This window comes from Saccopteryx leptura, chromosome 7 (genome assembly GCF_036850995.1).
Source record: "Saccopteryx leptura isolate mSacLep1 chromosome 7, mSacLep1_pri_phased_curated, whole genome shotgun sequence".
Classification (NCBI taxonomy): Eukaryota; Metazoa; Chordata; class Mammalia; order Chiroptera; family Emballonuridae; genus Saccopteryx; species Saccopteryx leptura.
The window spans coordinates 103174587-103191724 of NC_089509.1; the positions used below are offsets into that span (position 1 = coordinate 103174587).

At 46.7% G+C, this 17138-nt stretch overlaps 1 protein-coding gene across 8 annotated transcripts in view; it reads left to right on the plus strand.

Moving 5' to 3' along the window:
* PLCD4 (phospholipase C delta 4) overlaps positions 1 to 17138 on the plus strand; it is a 38688-nt gene that overhangs the window by 7609 nt on the left and 13941 nt on the right. For 7 of the 8 annotated variants that reach the window (XM_066346417.1, XM_066346420.1, XM_066346419.1 and 4 more), the window contains exons 2-10: positions 2501 to 2556; positions 2679 to 2837; positions 3979 to 4207; positions 5310 to 5439; positions 6952 to 7183; positions 10767 to 10968; positions 11926 to 12070; positions 14193 to 14345; positions 16838 to 17005. In XM_066346417.1, coding sequence (XP_066202514.1) covers positions 2535 to 2556; positions 2679 to 2837; positions 3979 to 4207; positions 5310 to 5439; positions 6952 to 7183; positions 10767 to 10968; positions 11926 to 12070; positions 14193 to 14345; positions 16838 to 17005 — 1440 coding nt within the window. In that variant the 5' untranslated portion in view covers positions 2501 to 2534. Of the gene's footprint in view, positions 1 to 2500; positions 2557 to 2658; positions 2838 to 3978; positions 4208 to 5309; positions 5440 to 6951; positions 7184 to 10766; positions 10969 to 11925; positions 12071 to 14192; positions 14346 to 16837; positions 17006 to 17138 lie in introns of all 8 variants that reach the window. The other variant, XM_066346423.1, reaches the window with a different exon arrangement.

The following is a 17138-nucleotide window of genomic DNA, read 5'->3' on the forward strand; positions in this document are numbered from 1 at the left end:
TGCCACTTAATTCATTAGGTGGCTCTGGCAGTTCACTTAATCTTTCTAGCTCTTAGTCCCCTTCTCTATCAGTGAAGACCAGCTCTGACATTCTATAGCTCCTTGTGTTGACATTGGCCTTCTTATGAATGGCCACATGTCACTTGGATAGAGGTTGAAAATAGTGGTTCAGGAATGGCAGCAGGATTTGAAACCTGCCAGGTCCTGGGGTTGGAAGAGTTTGGCGAAAGAGGTTGAAATAATTTTCTAAGGCTGGGCTGAGAGGAGACAGGCTCCAAAATAAGGGCGTCCTGGTATTTGGGCTCTATTGTTAGGCTTCCCATGTTTTAGGACATTATTGTGTGGCTCCTAGACCCAGGCGTAAGGGAAGGTAATGCCATCTTCTCCAAGGTCCAAAACCCACTCTGCCCCAGATTCCCTCTGTCCCAGACATGGGTGCTGAAGTTCAGAGGAGACAAGGTAGGATGTTGGCAAGGGAGTTTAGGTTTCAGTCCTCAGCTGACCACCCCCCACGCCACCACAAAGGACCTGAGATACTTAAGAGGGACCTGTATGTTACTTTTTATTCTTTTTTAAGATTTCTATTTATTGATTTCAGAAAGAGATAGAGAAGGCAGGGGAAGAGAGTGGGAAGCATCAACTCATAGTTGTTGCTTTTCATATGTGCCTTGACTGGGCAAGCCCAGGGTTTCGAACCAGCGACCTCAGCGTTCCAGGCCACCACTTCATCCATTGCAATACCACACCCTGCCGGTTTGTCACTTTCTACTTTAGTTTTCATATACCTTTTGCAAGCCTCAGTTTCCAAACTGTGCATCTCCACCTAGAAAAAGTAGAGATGCTTTTCTGTCTCAAAGGAACACTATGGGACCTTTGTTCATCCAGAATTCTCTCATGAGAACTCACATATTCAGTCTCAGCCAGCAAAATTTTCTTCTTAAAACCATCCCTTCTCTCCTGAGAGATGCCTTGAGTTCTCTTTCCCACTTAAGTACAGACTGATTCCCAACCTTCCCCTCTCTCTCTAGGCATCTGTCATTGCTACTCATTTAGAAAGCCTTCTCTGGGTTCGGCAGTCAGGGAAGCTGTATTTTCAGTGGCCTCTACCTTCTTTCCAAGGACTTAGTTACCACCAGGTGACTTTATAGGCACTTCCCACTAAAGAGACATAAGGTGCTAATATGCTATGTGGCCTCAGAGAAGTCACATTACATTTCTAGACTTCTGCTTTTTCGTTTGTAATATATAGGGAGTTGACCCGCATGATGTTTTAATGGAGCACTAACCAAATGATTGTTTCAGAGATTCTTTTAGTTTTTTAGATGTTCAACTTATTAATTAAAAACCACATTTCTTTGCAAAATTCTGGATCCTTTGCTCATACAAAAGCATAGAAATTTATGTTTCATGGGCTTTGACAGTTTCAGAATGACTTGGTCAAGAATTGAGTATTTCTTATAGGGGCAGAGCTAGAATCAAAGTGGCCACATCAAATCTTCTAGCTCTTTTCACAGGAAGTTTATTGTTACTTACCAGGACAAATGGACCAGGTCCTAAATTAGCATATATTGTAAAGGAGGTACCTTTCTTTTTTTTTTCTTTTTTTTTTCTTGATTTTTAGAGAGAGGGGAGAGAGAGAGAGAGAGAGAGAGAGAGAGAAGAGGGAGGAGCAGGAAGCATCAACTCCCATATGTGCCTTGACCAGGCAAGCCCAAGGTTTCGAACCGGCAACCTCAGTGTTCAAGGTCAACGCTTTATCCCACTGCGCCACCACAGGTCAGGCAGGAGGTACCTTTCTTTAGTAGGTAGAGAAAACTTAAAAATGCAGTACTGAGACTGTAATTTATATTGTCCATTAAAACTATGAGAATAACTTATGAAAAGGAGTATAACATATGCTTTACCATGTGAAGGCAGGAGAGGATGGCTTATTTAGCTACATCAGCACTAAGTGTTGTAGAAGAGAAAAAAGCAACACTTCAGAGCTGGCTGACTTACATGGGAGCATAGAAGGGGCTCTAGAAGAGGAATGCTAGGAGGATTCCTCCTGGAGGAGGGAAGACTAGGATGTAGAGCTGCTAAATTCTGCAACGGCAACCAGCAAGATGGTGGTTTCTAATAATGAGGAGCTGAGCAGTGTGACGCAGGGGTATCTCGTGGGTTATGAGGTATTGGGACAGAGAGGGGAATCTGGCAGGAGGCCAGGTTTCACCCTCTCTGAAGATGGTTATGAGAGCCAGCAGAAGTTCTGGAGTCAAACATACTTGGCTTTAAATTCTGAATCCCCATGTGCTTTGAGGCAGGTTTCTTAGCCTCACTAAGTCTCATAGTCACCAAATTCAAATTAGAAGTAAAAAGAGCTGCGGGCTATATGGATGAAATGCCCGCCACAGAGAGGGCAGTCGGGAAACACTGGTTTCCTCCCCCTTCCTCCCTTGATCTGTTATTGTAAGACCACCAAGATTAACCCAAAGTCTTTTACCCCTCCTTACTCCTTTAGGTGACGCTGGTGCCAGCTGGTGGAACAGTGGGTGATGGTGTCCTTGCTGCAAGGCCGTGAGTACCCCTGCAGAAGAGGGCTTGGGGAGACAGCCCAGGGACAGGGAGGAGGCTGTTCAAGAGCTCCTGGGCCCTCAACCCCCCTGGTTGGCTCTCTAGCCCTGCTTCTTCTGGCGCAGGGCTGCCCATCAATGAGGATGTGCTGCTGATGCAGAAAGGCACGCTGCTGCGCAAGGTGAGATCCAAAAGCTGGAAGAAGCTAAGACACTTCAGACTTCAGGAAGATGGCATGACTGTCTGGCATGCCCGGCAGGTTGGAGGCAGAGCCAAGGCCAGCTGTGAGTGACATGGTTAGCTAGGGGTGGGCATATGGGTGGAAAGAACCCTGAGGAGCCAGCAGCCTGAGAGTAGGAGAAGGACCAGAGTCCTATGATGTGTCCCTGCGCCGTCCCACTTGTACCTATGTCTGAGCCTAGATAATGGAAATTAGAACAGTACTTGCTGTTATTAGGATTAAATCAGTTATCGCATATAAAGGGCTTAGAAGAGTCCTGGCATATAGCAAGGCTCAATAAATCATAGGTTATCTCTTGTTACTTTTATTATAACAAGCGCATAATTTCAGGCATCTAATGGCCTGGATTAAAGCCCTGACTCTGCCACTTTCTAGCTGAGTGGCTTTGGACAAGTTACTTACACCAAGCTTCAGTGTCCTCATCTGTAAAATGGGGATTAAACAGTACCTGCCTAGCAGGTTACAGGGACTCAATAAATTAATGTCTGGAGCCTGGGACCAGACACCAGATGCATTTCATAAATGTTAGCCATTATGGTGAATACTTTAAAATGTCATAAAGGCATCATAAATGTACATGTTATTTGCTAAACACTTTAGAATCCCTCTAAAAATCTGGTCACGGGACACATCTAAGAGAGTCTGCCTAATCAAAGCTCATGATCCACACCACCCCCAGCTGAGGAAAGGAGGGGGGATTTCTCTGGCTCCCACTGATCTGGAAGGGGGAAGCCCTCAAACCTAGAATGGGAGAGTTGAACGTGGGCACGCCATGCTTTGGCGTACCTGGATCCTGCAACTGTGCTTGCATTTGTCAGCCTCACCAGCCCTCTTGTGATCACCATGAGCATGGCCACGTAAGGGACCATCCCGTGTTTAAGATGAAGACACTGAGGACTGAGTTATTTTCTCTGTGTCATACTGCCAGCTGCCAGGGCTTGCCATCCCCAGCACAGGCCCCTTGCCATGCTGCTTATGCACACAGCAACGATTCCTGTGGGGTCCTGAGTCACAGTGGCCTGCATCTCCCTATACTAAGGCTTTGGGGGTTTCAGTCCGTGGAGGCTGAGCTTCCTCCTTTCTGTGGCTTCACAGAGAAGAAGGGAGTCATGGTCCTTGACCCTTAGCCTCTGCGAATTGATGAACTCTCTGCCTCAGTTCCCCCACTTGCTCCTTCTCCGCAGTCTCGATCTCTGACGTCGAGACCGTGCGTGAGGGCCGTGAGTCTGAGCTGTTGCGCAGCCTGGAGGAGGAGTTCCCCCTGGAGCAGGGCTTCACCGTCGTCTTTCACGGCCGCCGCCCCAACCTGAATTTGGTGGCCAACAGTGTTGAGGAGGCCCGGATCTGGATGCAGGGGCTCCAGCTACTGGTGGACTTTGTCACCAGCATGGACCAACAAGAGCGGCTGGACCAGTATCGGCAGGATGGACCCAGAGCGGGGGCGGGGGGCGCTGAAGGAGCAGATGCTGCAGGGCTAGGGATGGGTGGGAGGGGGCACAGGGCTAGGGAGCCTCGAGAGTCCAGAGGGGGAAGGTATGGGCAGCTTAGGCCAATGCAAGGCTGAGAATTCTGAAGGAAGAATCAAGGTTTGAGATGGCAAAGGTATATAGCCAGGCAGAGTTTGGACATGAGTCAGGCCTCCTAGGGTTGGAGGAAGGTGGGGGTGAGAGGCCAAGGACCAAACCAGGTGCTGATCCTGAGCGCTGAACACAAGATCCCAGTGGATCTTCCACAAGGGTGGGAAGCAAGCCCTTAGTGGGCTTAGTGGTGTCAACTCACTTCAAGTTTCCTAGATTGTAGTCACCTTCTATGTCAGTTCATTCATTCATTTATTCACCATCTATTAAGCAGAATGTATCAGGCTCTGTGCCAGGCGTTAAGAGTACAGAAATTAATGGGACTCAGACACTGTTTTTATCAGTGGAGAGGACAAAATTGTGTAAATAATCTAAATATCATGGAACTATTACGGTACTTAGATTGTTTGGGGATGTTCAAAGAAAAGAGAAATGTTTAATTCTGGCTGAGAGGGTTCTAAGGAAGCTTTAAGGAGGAAGAAGTATTTTAGCTGAGCCTTGAAAATGAATAGAATTTGAACATGAAGAGAGAAGGATGGAAAGGCATTGCTGCCTGAAGGAATAGCATGAGTAAAGGCCCAGAGACGAAATTGAAGAGCCGGAGAGCTGGGACTTCAGAGAGCAGGGAGTTGGGGGTGTGGCTAAAGTACAGGAAGGGCAGAGATGTGTTGAGAAGACTGGGTCGGGGCCAGATCATGGGGTGCAGGAGATCTTAATGTCTATGTTAAGGAATCTGGGTTTTCTGTAGGCAACAGAGAGGTCCCTGCAGGCACCTGAGTCATGCAGGAATTAGATAGGTATTCTGGGAGCTAATGTGGAAAGTTAATCAGTGTGGGGAACAGTCAGGCAGCAAAGACAGAGAGATCAGTGAATGAACATGTACACACATCACCCCACACAAACACACACACAGTGCTTTTGCCTTGACTCACACCTGGGTGGCTGAGTGACTGGTTCCAGCGTGGAGACAAAAACCAGGATGGTCGAATAAGTTTCCAAGAAGTCCAGCGGTTACTACACCTGATGAATGTGGAAATGGATCAAGAATATGCCTTTCAGCTTTTCCAGGTGAGTTCTGGGGAAGGATTTGCAGAAGCCTGCCAAGGTCACATTCTCACTTGACCAGAAGTACTCTGACCCTATCCAACAACACTCATCGAATCTCTACCATGTGCCCTAGCACTATACCAATGAGAAGTGTAGGCCATGATTCTTACTTGTCAGTCTTGTTGGAAAGATGATTTATAATTTTATGAAAGGTAAATAACAATATGTTATTATATCAGACTTTAAGGACCTCTCTGCCCATGGCCAGAATTTCACAGTGCCTAGAACAATGGAAAACTCCAACTGGCTGGACCTGTGGTGGCACAGTGGGTAAAGCATCAACCTGGGATGCTAAGGTCACCGGTTCAAAACCCTGGGCTTGCCCAGTCAAGGCACATATGGGATTTGATGTTTCCTTCTTCTCCCCCCTTCTCTCGTTCTCTCTCCCTTCTCTAAAATGAATAAATACATTCTTTTAAACATTTTTTTTTAGATTTTATTTATTCATTATAGAGAGGGGGGGGGAGAGAGAGAGAGAGAGAGAGAGAGAGAGAGAAGGGGGGAGGAGCAGGAAGCATCAACTCCCATATGTGCCTTGACCAGGCAAGCCCAGGATTTTGAACCGGCAACCTCAGCGTTTCCAGGTTGACGCTTTATCCACTGCGCCACCACAGGTCAGGCCAATAAATACATTCTTATTTCAAGTGGAATGTGAATAAATAGGAGAAGGGGTATTTTGACCTTGGGGCATTTCAACTCTTGATGAAAATTTTCTCTGTGGGAGAGGGTGGGGGAAGGGTGTAAAGAAGGATAAATATATGCTGATGAAAAATGATTTGACTTTGGGTGATGTGTGCACAACATAATCACTAGTTCAAATGCTATAGAAAGGTTTACCTGAAACTTATGTCTTCTTATTGATCAATATCACCCCTTTAAATTTAATTTTCTAAATAAAATTTTAAAGAAAAAAAAAAGAAAATTTTCTCTAGTAGCAAATAATATGGCTGAAATTTTTATTAACTGAAGTGGCTTCTTTATTTATTTATTTATTTTTACAGGGACAGAGAGATAGTCAGAGAGAGGGATAGATAGAGACAGACAGACAGGAAAGGGGAGAAATGAGAAGCATCAATCATCAGTTTTTCGTTGCAACACCTTAGTTGTTCATTGATTGCTTTCTCATATGTGCCTTGACCGCGGGCCATCAGCAGGCCGAGTAGCCCCTTGCTCGAGCCAGCGACCTTGGGTCCAAGCTGGTGAGCTTTTTGCTCAAGCCAGATGAGCCCGCACTCAAGCTGGCGACCTCAGGGTCTTGAACCTGGGTCCTTCCGCATCCCAGTCTGGCACTCTATCCACTGCGCCACCACCTGGTCAGGCTGAAGTGGTTTTTTCTGTGAACACTAAATATCAGGTGTTCTGTGGAAGCATGTTTGGATCCACCTGTCAGTAAGAGTTTCCTTACAAGATAGGTCAAGGCCATAAAATTTGTTGTTAAACGGTTTGTCCACTCTCCTCTAAATCCTCTTACAGGCAGCAGACACGTCCCAATCTGACACTCTGGAGGGAGAAGAATTTATAGAGTTCTATAAGGCATTGACTAAGCGTGCTGAGGTGCAGGAAGTGTTTGAAAACTTTTCAGCTGATGGGCAGAAGCTGACTCTGCTGGAATTTGTGGATTTCCTGTGTGAGGAGCAGAAGGAAGGAGACCGTGCTTCTGACCTTGCTCTGGAACTCATTGACCGCTATGAGCCGTCAGACAGTGGTAAGAGGACCGGAGCAGCCCCAGATGTAAGGGCAGGGCGAGGGACCAGAGACCAGCAGCCTTCTGCCTGACTCAGGGAAGGCCGAATCCACCCCTACCTTCGTCCCCTGCCCAGTTATCTTCATCTCATTCAACCAGTCCTCTGGAAGGAGAGCAGCCATTTCTTGCCCAGATAAGACAGGCATCTCCCCTGTAATGCTAGATCTCTCGGGAGGAAGAACATTCCACAGATCCCCCTTCCTCCACCATGCTCCTGTTGCACAGCCTTCATTCGCAGAAAGTCCTTCCTGACATCAGCCTTTGGCCGCAGTGGAAACAGAAAGTCTTTGGGCCTCCTGCTTTGGCCTCTTCTCCTCTAGTGCAGGTGATTCCTTTCTCTCTAGTTCCCTCCATGGCTCCTGTTTGCTATCTCTATAAATGCTGGCTCTCTGCCCTTTCCTGGCCTTTCTCCAGACTTACCAAATGGTTCTTGAAGTTTCTAAGCCACTGAAAGCCAGAGGAAGCTAGTCAGCCCCTGGCTGAGGGGGATGATGATGAGGCCAATCATTTAGTTTAACAAACACAGCTAAAATAGGCCGTCTCTGCCTTCAAACCTTTCTCCTTGCCCCTTTAGTAAACATCTTCCTGCTCTCCGTTCCCTCTGGAATGTGGGAATTCACATTATTAATAATAAACGATTTACCAGAAATTTCACACGCCTTACTTCTTTTGGTCCTCACTACAATCTTATAAATCAAGATGGGGCCTCCTTTGCTTCGTATCCCATAATGTCTCTCCAGGCCTTTCCTCTTTTAATCCTTCCCATGACCCATTGAAGTAGATTCTATTATTAAGTCATCTGTGCAAAAGAGGAAAACTGAGGTTTAAAACAATTAAATGACTTGCTCAAAGCCAACAGCTAATGAGAAGAGGGTTGGGATTCAAACGCAGGGCATCTGATTCTTACTGGGTGCCTGTCTTTAGAGTGAGGGTTAGAGTAGAGATGAGATGAATGAGAGCTGGACAAGTGACCCAGGTTTCCCAAGTCTCAACTCCCACTTCCTTTCACTCATTTATTCACTGACTACTTCAGCTAGTGCTTACTGTGTGGCAGGACTGTGCTAGGCACCAGAGATACAGGTCAGACAGGGAAACAGAGTCAAACAGAAAGTGTTGGCATCGGTGATTTCAGATTCATGTGGTGCTCAGAGAAGAAAGGGGGCTGAAAGCAATCATTTCAGAAAACTACACAGAAGAGGAATGGCACAGGGTTAAGAAATAGGATCTTCTATCCTCAGCGCAGGATCCAGTGTACATCAGTTACATTTATTCTATCCTCCCTTTGCACTTGACTATCAGATTCTCTGTCTGCAGGGTAGTATCAGTCAAGAGACCTGGCTCAAGTCCCCACTCGGCTTCTTGCTTGTTGAGAAACTTTGGGCAAGTCACTTAATCTGAGACTCAATTTCCTCATTTGTAAAATAACTGGTGATCAAATGGAATAATATATCATATATGAAAGTATCTAGGAACTGTGGATTTAACCTGATGATCTGATGTGTTACTGTAAAAGAATGGAATTTCCTCCCATTCTCCATCATCTCCAGGCCTTGTCAAACCTGGAACAAAGAAGCTGAGCATGCGAGTCTAATTGTCCTGCCTCCCAAGGGAGCCCCCTGCAGCAATGTTACCCTCAGTGAGACTGCACAGCCCAGGGGGATAGGGTGTGGCTCTGACACCTGGCTGCCTGGGTTGCAATCCATCCCTACCTACCCTTACTGGTTATGTAACCTGGGATGAGTTACCTAACCTCTCAAGGCAGATTATATTACATCTATCTATTGTGTGGGTGATGGCATTAAGAGAGATGCTGCATGTAACATCCTCGGCATAGAGCAAGTGCTCAAGGACTATTAGTCATCATTGTCGTTAATATATGAACCCTGTGCTGAAATGGCTGAGGGCTATGGAAGGAGTGACAGGACCCTGCCCTTGGAGAAAGTGCAGTCTGCAAACCGTCCTCAAAGCACCGTTTGGGAATTGACAATAGGAAGAAACCCTCAGGTTATGGTTCGCAGCAGCTACTCAGCCTAGTCTTTGACTTTGATTCTCTCTGGGCCTCATTTTCCCTATCAATAAAATTACCCTTTTTAGACTGAGTCCTGCACTCCATTATGGTAGCCATGAGTTCCATGTGACTGTTTAAATTTAAATTACATAACTAAAATCAAAATTTAAAAATTCAGTTTCTCAGTCATACAGCTACATTTTCTTTCTTTCTCTTTCTCTATCTCTCTTTTTTCCTTCCTTCCTCCCTTCTTTCCTTCCTTCCTTCCTTTTTCCCTCTCTCCCTCTCCCTCCCTCCTTCCTTCCTTCCTTCCTTTCTTTCTTTCTTTCTTTCTTTCTTTCTTTCTTTCTTTCTTTCTTTCTTTCTTTCTTTCTCTTTCTCTCTCTCTCTCTCTCTCTCTCTCCTTCCTTCCTTCCTTCCTTCCTTCCTTCCTTCCTTCCTTCCTTCCTTCCTTCCTGCCTGCCTGCCTGCCTGCGAGAGGAGGGGAGATAGTGAGACAGACTCCCACACACACCCTAACGGGGATATCCACCTGGCAACCCCTGTCTGGAGCCGATGCTTCAATCAATTGAGATATTTTTAACATCTGAGACTGACATGCTTAGACTAATGGAGCTATCCTCAGTGCCTGGGACCACACTCAAACCAATTGCACCACTGGCTATGGGAGGGGAAAAGAGAGAAAAAGGGTAGAGAAAGGGGAGAGAAACAGATGGTTGCTTTTTTTGTGTGCCCTGACCAGGAATCGAACCCGCAATGTCCATACTCTGGGCTGACACTTTATCCACTGAGCCAGCAGGCCAGGGCCACAGCTACATTTCAAGTGTTCAGTAGCCTTATGTGTCCAGAGGCTACCATATTGGACAGTATAGAATAGAATGTTTCCATCATTGAGGCCCTGGCCAGTTGTCTCAGTGGTAGAGCGTCGGCCTGGCGTGCAGGAGTCCCGGGTTCGATTCCCGACCAGGGCACACAGGAGAAGCGCCCATCTGCTTCTCCACCCCTCCCCCTCTCCTTCCTCTCTGTCTCTCTCTTCCTCTCCCGCAGCCGAGGCTCCATTGGAGCAAAGATGGCCCGGGCACTGGGGATGGCTCTGTGGCCTCTGCCTCAGGCGCTAGAATGGCTCTGGATGCAACAGAGCAATGCCCCAGAGGGGCAGAACTTCGCCCCCTGGTGGGCGTGCCGGGTGGATCCCCGTCAGGTGCATGCGGGAGTCTGTCTGACTGCCTCCCCGTTTCCAGCTTTGGAAAAATGAAAAAAAAAAAAGAATGTTTCCATCATTGAGAAAGTTCTATTGGACAGCACTGGGCTAGAATGATTGTGATGACTCCCCAGTAGCTTAAACTTTCTCTGAGGGTGGGGATGATTGAAATGACAGACACTGGGAGAGGGCAAGTTTGGGGTCTGGAGGCTGGGAGTGGACACCATCTGACAGGCAGGATCCTGGAGAGGGATGGGGTGGAGGACTGGCTGTAAGTGTGCCGGGGGGCTCCCATTCAGAGTTCTCATTCTCGTGTCCCCCTACCCACACCCTAGGCAAGCTGCGGCATGTGCTGAGCATGGATGGCTTCCTCAACTATCTCTGCTCGAAGGATGGAGACATCTTCAACCCATTGTGCCTCCCCATCTACCAGGATATGACTCAACCCCTGAACCATTACTACATCAGCTCCTCTCACAACACCTACCTGGTGGGGGACCAGCTTTGTGGCCAGAGCAGCGTCGAGGGATACATACGGTGCAGTGGGGAGGATGGGTGAAGGGGACGAGCTCAGGAGAAGGGAACATCTGGGGGAAATTGAGGATACTGTCGGTGGATAACAGGAATTGAAAGGATATTCCGGGGTTGGGTTTGGAAGCTGAGGATCCCTGGATACCTGAGAGACTTGGTGGAGATCCTGAGGACTAATGAGAGGGTGGTATTAAACCCTGTGGGGAAATGGAGCTTCTCTCTCCTTCATAAGCCATAGAACACTCTTGGAACTCAGAGGTCCTGACAGGTTTATTTTAAATAAATAAATAAACTAAACGTTAAACGGGAGGCAGTAGAGCATAGGTTCTGCAGTTAGATCCTATGAGGTCAAATCCTAGCTTCCTCACTCAGGACTCTGGAGCTAAACATTTAACCTCTCTGTGCCTCATTTTTCATATTTGTGAAATAGGAATAAAAACAGTCTATTCTGTCTCAGTTGTGAGGATTCAATGAGATAATCTGTGGGTCAATAACTAATGTATCTGATTTTATTATGATTAATCATGGATTAGATCAAATAGTCAAGATAGCTTTGTAATTGCTAGTAATCTAGTAGCTTCAAGGGATACAAAGATGAATGGAACATCTAGTTTCTGCCCTAGGAAGTCTAGCAGAGAAACTAAGTTTACTGAGAGTTTGAAATAACTCGGGGGTTGTGTTACGAAATACAGCCAGGACACCAGAAGCATCATGAGGCAGTGTGATGGCTTGCTAAGGAAAGGTTGTGATTTGGATTGGAGGTGGGGTGTTGGAGACCACTGTGAGCTACAGCAGTATCCCCGTGGACAGAGAAAGGTCCGTGGCTATGTAGCTTGAAGGGGCGGGTCTTGACAGTTATGATGAGTGTCTGTGGGCACTGTTCTCTCCATAGTGGGGAGGAGGTTCCTAGGCAGAAGATCAGACCTTGATCCCTCCTGCCCCTGGGGGCTGGGGTTCTTGCAGGGCACTGAAGCGGGGGTGCCGCTGTGTGGAAGTGGATATCTGGGATGGACCTAGCGGGGAACCTGTTGTGTACCATGGACACACCCTGACTTCCCGTATCCCCTTCAAAGAAGTCGTGGCCACTGTGGCACAGTATGCCTTCCAGGTAGGAGCCCCACGACAGGAACACTGGTGAGGCAAGAGGATCTGAGGAAAGAGTGGCTGGTTCTGGGTCTGGGGAGGGTGGAGGGACAAAGGGAGGTTACGTCCAAACGGCGTACAGGTAAAAGAGATTTTAACTGTGAAGCATCAGGAAAGGAATTATTATGAATAAATATTAGCTGTATTACTAGAAATTAGTTGTCATAGAGGTAATGGTTAGAGATTAGTAACTCTTACTTCTAACAACTTCTGTCACCTATCTGAGAGAGGATGGATAAGGAAACAAAGTGGTGGGTAGGGCCTGGCTGTGGTGGCACAGTGGACAGAGCACCAACCTGGACCACTGAGGTCACTAGTTTGAAATCCTGGGGTTGCCCAGTCAAGGCACATACAACAAGCAGTGAACTAAAGTGAAGCACCTATGAGTTGATACTTATTGCTTCTTGTCCCTCTTTCTCTTCTCTTTGTAAAATCAATAAAAACAAAATCTTAAGCATCGGCCCAGTGTGTGGAAGTTCCCGGTTCGATTCCTGGCCAGGGTATATAGGAGAAGCACCCATCTGCTTTTCCACCCTTCCCCCTCTCCTTTCTCTCTCTTTCTTCCCCTCATGCAGCCAAGGCTCCATGGGAGCAAAGTTGGCCCAGGCGCTGAGGATGGCTCCATGGCCTCTGCCTCAGGCGCTAGAATGGCTCAGGTTACAGAGGAGCAATGCCGCAGATGGGCAGAGCATCACCCTCTACTGGGCATGCCTAGTGGATCCTGGTGGGGTACATATGGGTGTCTGTCTGCCAACCCCGCTTCTCACTTCAGAAAATACAATTAAAAAAAAGAAAGAAAGATAAACTCAGTAGTCTTACATCTATTAACTATTTTTTTTAAGTTTTTTTTGTTGTTTTTTTTTTTACAGAGACATAGAGAGAGTCAGAGAGAGGGATAGACAGGGACAGACAGACAGGAACAGAGAGAGATGAGAAGCATCAATCATCAGTTTTTCGTTGCAACATCTTAGTAATTAGTTGTTCTATGACTGCTTTCTCATATGTGCCTTGACCGGGGGGCTGCAGCAGACTGAGTGACCCCTTGCTCAAGCCAGCAACCTTGGGCTCAAACTGGTGAGGTTTGCTCAAACCAGATGAGCCCGCGCTCAAGCTGGCAACCTCGGGGTCTTGAACCTGGGTCCTCCGCGTCCCAGTCCGACGCTTTATCTACTGTGCTACCGCCTGGTCAGGCTTTATCAAAAATTTAAAGAATAGGGCCTGACCTGTGGTGGCACAGTGGATAAAGCATCGACCTGGAACGCTGAGGTTGCCGGTTCAAAACCTTGGGCTTGCCCGGTCAAGGCACATATGGGAGTCAAAGCTGCTTCCTGCTCCTCCCCCCCCCTCTCAAATGAATAAATAAATAAAAATAATTAAAAAAAAATTTAAAGAATAGCCTGACAAGTCGGTGGTGCAGTGGATAGAGCGTCGGACTGAGACGCGGAAGGACCCAGGTTCGAGACCCCGAGGTCACCAGCTTGAGCGTGGGCTCATCTGGCTTAAGCAAAAAAAGCTCACCAGCTTGGACTCAAGGTTGCTGGCTCAAGCAAGGGGTTACTCGGTCTCCGAAGACCGCAGTCAAGGCACATATGAGAAAGCAATCAATGAACAACTAAGGAGTCCCAATGAAAAACAGGTGATTGATGCTTCTCATCTCTCTCCATTCCTGTCTGTCTGTCTCTATCTATCCCTCTCTCTGACTCTCTCTCTGTCCCTGTAAAAAAAAAAAAAAAAAAAAAAAGAAAAGAAAAAGTGGTGGGTAGCGCTGGGTGGTGATAGGAACCTGGAGATGACCTGAGCGTACAACATGAACATGTAAACAGGGGAATAGCCTTCTGCTCTGAGCCTGAAAACTCAAAGTCCCAGAAGGACCCAGATTGGAGCTGGCACTTTGAGATTTGGGGTCCCAAGAGTGACTTCTAGATGTGCAGTAGGCTCCAGACCTAGCAAGATGTCCTTGAGCCTGGAAAGGTGTCGGAGCAGTTTAGCAATCAGGGTACTCAGATGATTAACTAGATGGGCCTGGAGGAGCAAGGAGGGTGCAGGCTTTAGAACTCCGGCTCCAGGTCCCCTTTCCTCCCCATCAGACCTCAGACTACCCAGTCATCTTGTCCCTGGAGAACCACTGCAGCTGGGAGCAGCAGGAGATCATAGCCCAGCACCTGACCGAGATCCTGGGGGAACAGCTGCTGAGCACCACCTTGGATGGGCTGCTGCCCACTCAGCTGCCCTCGCCGGAGGTACGGACCCTACGCCCCCAGCCCAGACTCCTCTGTGGCTTTCATCTTCCCCCATCTCAGCTCTTCCATGTTGTTCCTTTCTTCTCACCCTCGGACGGACCATCTTCAGAATCAACTTTAATTAAAAAGAAATCTAATTGAACACAGAATTCTATTTATAGTTCTCTAAATTTTAAATCAATGATTTACATTTAGTTTTTTTATTATAACTTTTTTGAACTGTTGATTGTGTTGTGTGTCCATCACCCAAAGTCAAATAATTTTCTGTCAATATATATTTGTCCGTCTTTACACCTCTCCCCCAACCCCCTCCCCTGGCAGTTTTTCAATGGAAGTGTCTTAATTTTTTTCTGATCGTTCATAAGTGTTGTGGACTATACCAAAATAGAGAGAAAGGGAAATTCCCCCACCATAATCTCAACCTTTGCCAATAACTGCTATCAATAGATTTTAAATGCTTAAACATATATGGGTATATATTTACATATTCATATATTTAAAAGAGTGAATGATAATATTGACATCAACTGTAAAAAAAAGTAAATGAAATTACCTTTATATCCCTTTATATCACATACAATATATATCATAGATGTCTTTTCATATATAATCTTTTTCCTTTTTTTTCTTTTTTCTTTTTTTTAAAATTTTTTATTTATTCATTTTAGAGAGGAGAGGGACAGAGAGAGAGAGAGAGAGAGAGGAGAGACAGAGAGAGAGAAGGGGGGAGGAGCTGGAAGCATCAACTCCCATATGTGCCTTGACCAGGCAAGCCCAGGGTTTCGAACCGGAGACCTCAGCATTTCCAGGTCGATGCTTTATCCACTGCGCCACCACAGGTCAGGCTATAATCTTTTTCCTTTTTTAACAGCTCTATGGTATTCCATTTTATGTTATGGACAATAACTTATCAGTAGATGGTAAATATTTAGGTTGTTTATAATTTTTCACTTGTACATCTAGCTTTGCCCATTTATTCTTTCTTTGAGATAGGTTCTTAGAAGCAAAATTGCTGGGTTGAGGAGTTTGCATATCGACATTTTGGTTATTATTGCTAAGTTGCTCTCCGGAAAAAATACCAACTCACACTCCAACCAACATACAGGAGAGTATAACTCCAATAGTGAGATGATGCATAATGGCAAACCTGAAAAAAGAAATTAAGTTCTTTAAAAAGAAAGGCCTAGCCTGACCGGGCGGTGGCGCAGTGGATAGAGCATCAGACTGGGATGCAGAGGACCCAGGTTCGAGACCCCGGGGTCTCCAGTTTGAGCGCGGGCTCATCTGGTTTGAGTAAAAAGCTTGCCAGCTTGGACCCAAGGTCGCTGGCTTGAGCAAGGGGTTACTCGGTCTGCTGAAGACCCACGGTCAAGGCACATATGAGAGGGCAGTCAATGAACAACTAAGGTGTCGCAACGAAAAACTGATGATTGATGCTTCTCATCTCTCTTCGTTCCTGCCTGTCTGTCCCTCTCTCTGACTCTCTCTCTGTCTCTGTAAAAAAAAGAAAAAGAAAAAGAAAGAAAAAGGTCTACTTTGTTTTGACTTAACTGATCATATTATTTATCCACTTTGAGGGTTTATAATTTTTATTGCTATATAACAATTTTTCAAAATGTTAAAGATATTAATGCTCTGGAAAATATTTTTTTGCAGTCTTTTTTTCTTTTCTTTTTTTTTTCTTTTTTCATTTTTCCGAAGCTGGAAACGGGGAGGTAGTCAGACAGACTCCCGCATGCGCCCGACCGGGATCCACCTGGCACACCCACCAGGGGGCGATGCTCTGCCCCTCCGGGGCGTCGCTCTGTTGCATCCAGAGCCATTCTAGCGCCTGAGGCAGAGGCCACAGAGCCGTCCTCAGTGCTCGGGCCATCTTTGCTCCAATGGAGCCTTGGCTGCGGGAGAGGAAGAGAGAGACAGAGAGGAAGGAGAGGGGGAGGGGTGGAGAAGCAGATGGGCGCTTCTCCTGTGTGCCCTGGCCGGGAATCGAACCCGGGACTCCTGCATGCCAGGTCGACGCTCTACCGCTGAGCCAACTGGCCAGGGCCTTTTTCTTTTCTTTATACTACCTTCTGCCTTACAGGGGTTTTGAAGTTTTACGCAGTCAACTATGCCAATTATTTTTATGTCTTCTGAGTTTCATCTCATGTTCTAAAGGCCATCTCACCTTAAGATTATTTAAGAAGATTCTCTATTTTCTTCTAATAGCCTTTAAATTTTCATGTAAATCTTTGATCTATGAGGAATCTTTACGTGCCAAATGTGAGGTAGGGGTCCCCATTTTCCCCCATATGGATAGAAATGTTACAGGTTTGCTTAACAATACAAAATCCCTACTGTATGTCCCCAGCAGCCTTCCCGTGGGAACTTCTGACCACTCGTTCCCTTTCGTCGCCTTTGATGTGGCCCCGTGAGAGCAATATGACCTGCGTGATGGCCCCAGGAGGGTCCCAAGCAGACACATGGCCAGGCCTCTTCGTTTTTGTTCCTAGGAGCTTCGAAAGAAGATCCTGGTGAAGGGGAAGAAGTTAGGGACGCTTGAGGAGGATCTTGAAGAGGAAGAGGAGGAAGAGGTGGAGCAGGAGGCTGAGCTTGAGCCAGAGTCCCAGCTTGAGTCTGACACGCAGGAGCTGAGTCCTCGCAGGAAGGACAAAAACAAGGTAGGCCAAAAGAGTGGTCTTTGCACTGGCATTTGGTCAGATTGCATCACAAGCCGAGTGTTCACGTGTGAAGAGACTAGAGCTAGGCAGGGTAGAGGGACAAGGAGCAAAATGCCCCCTTCCCCTAATAAAA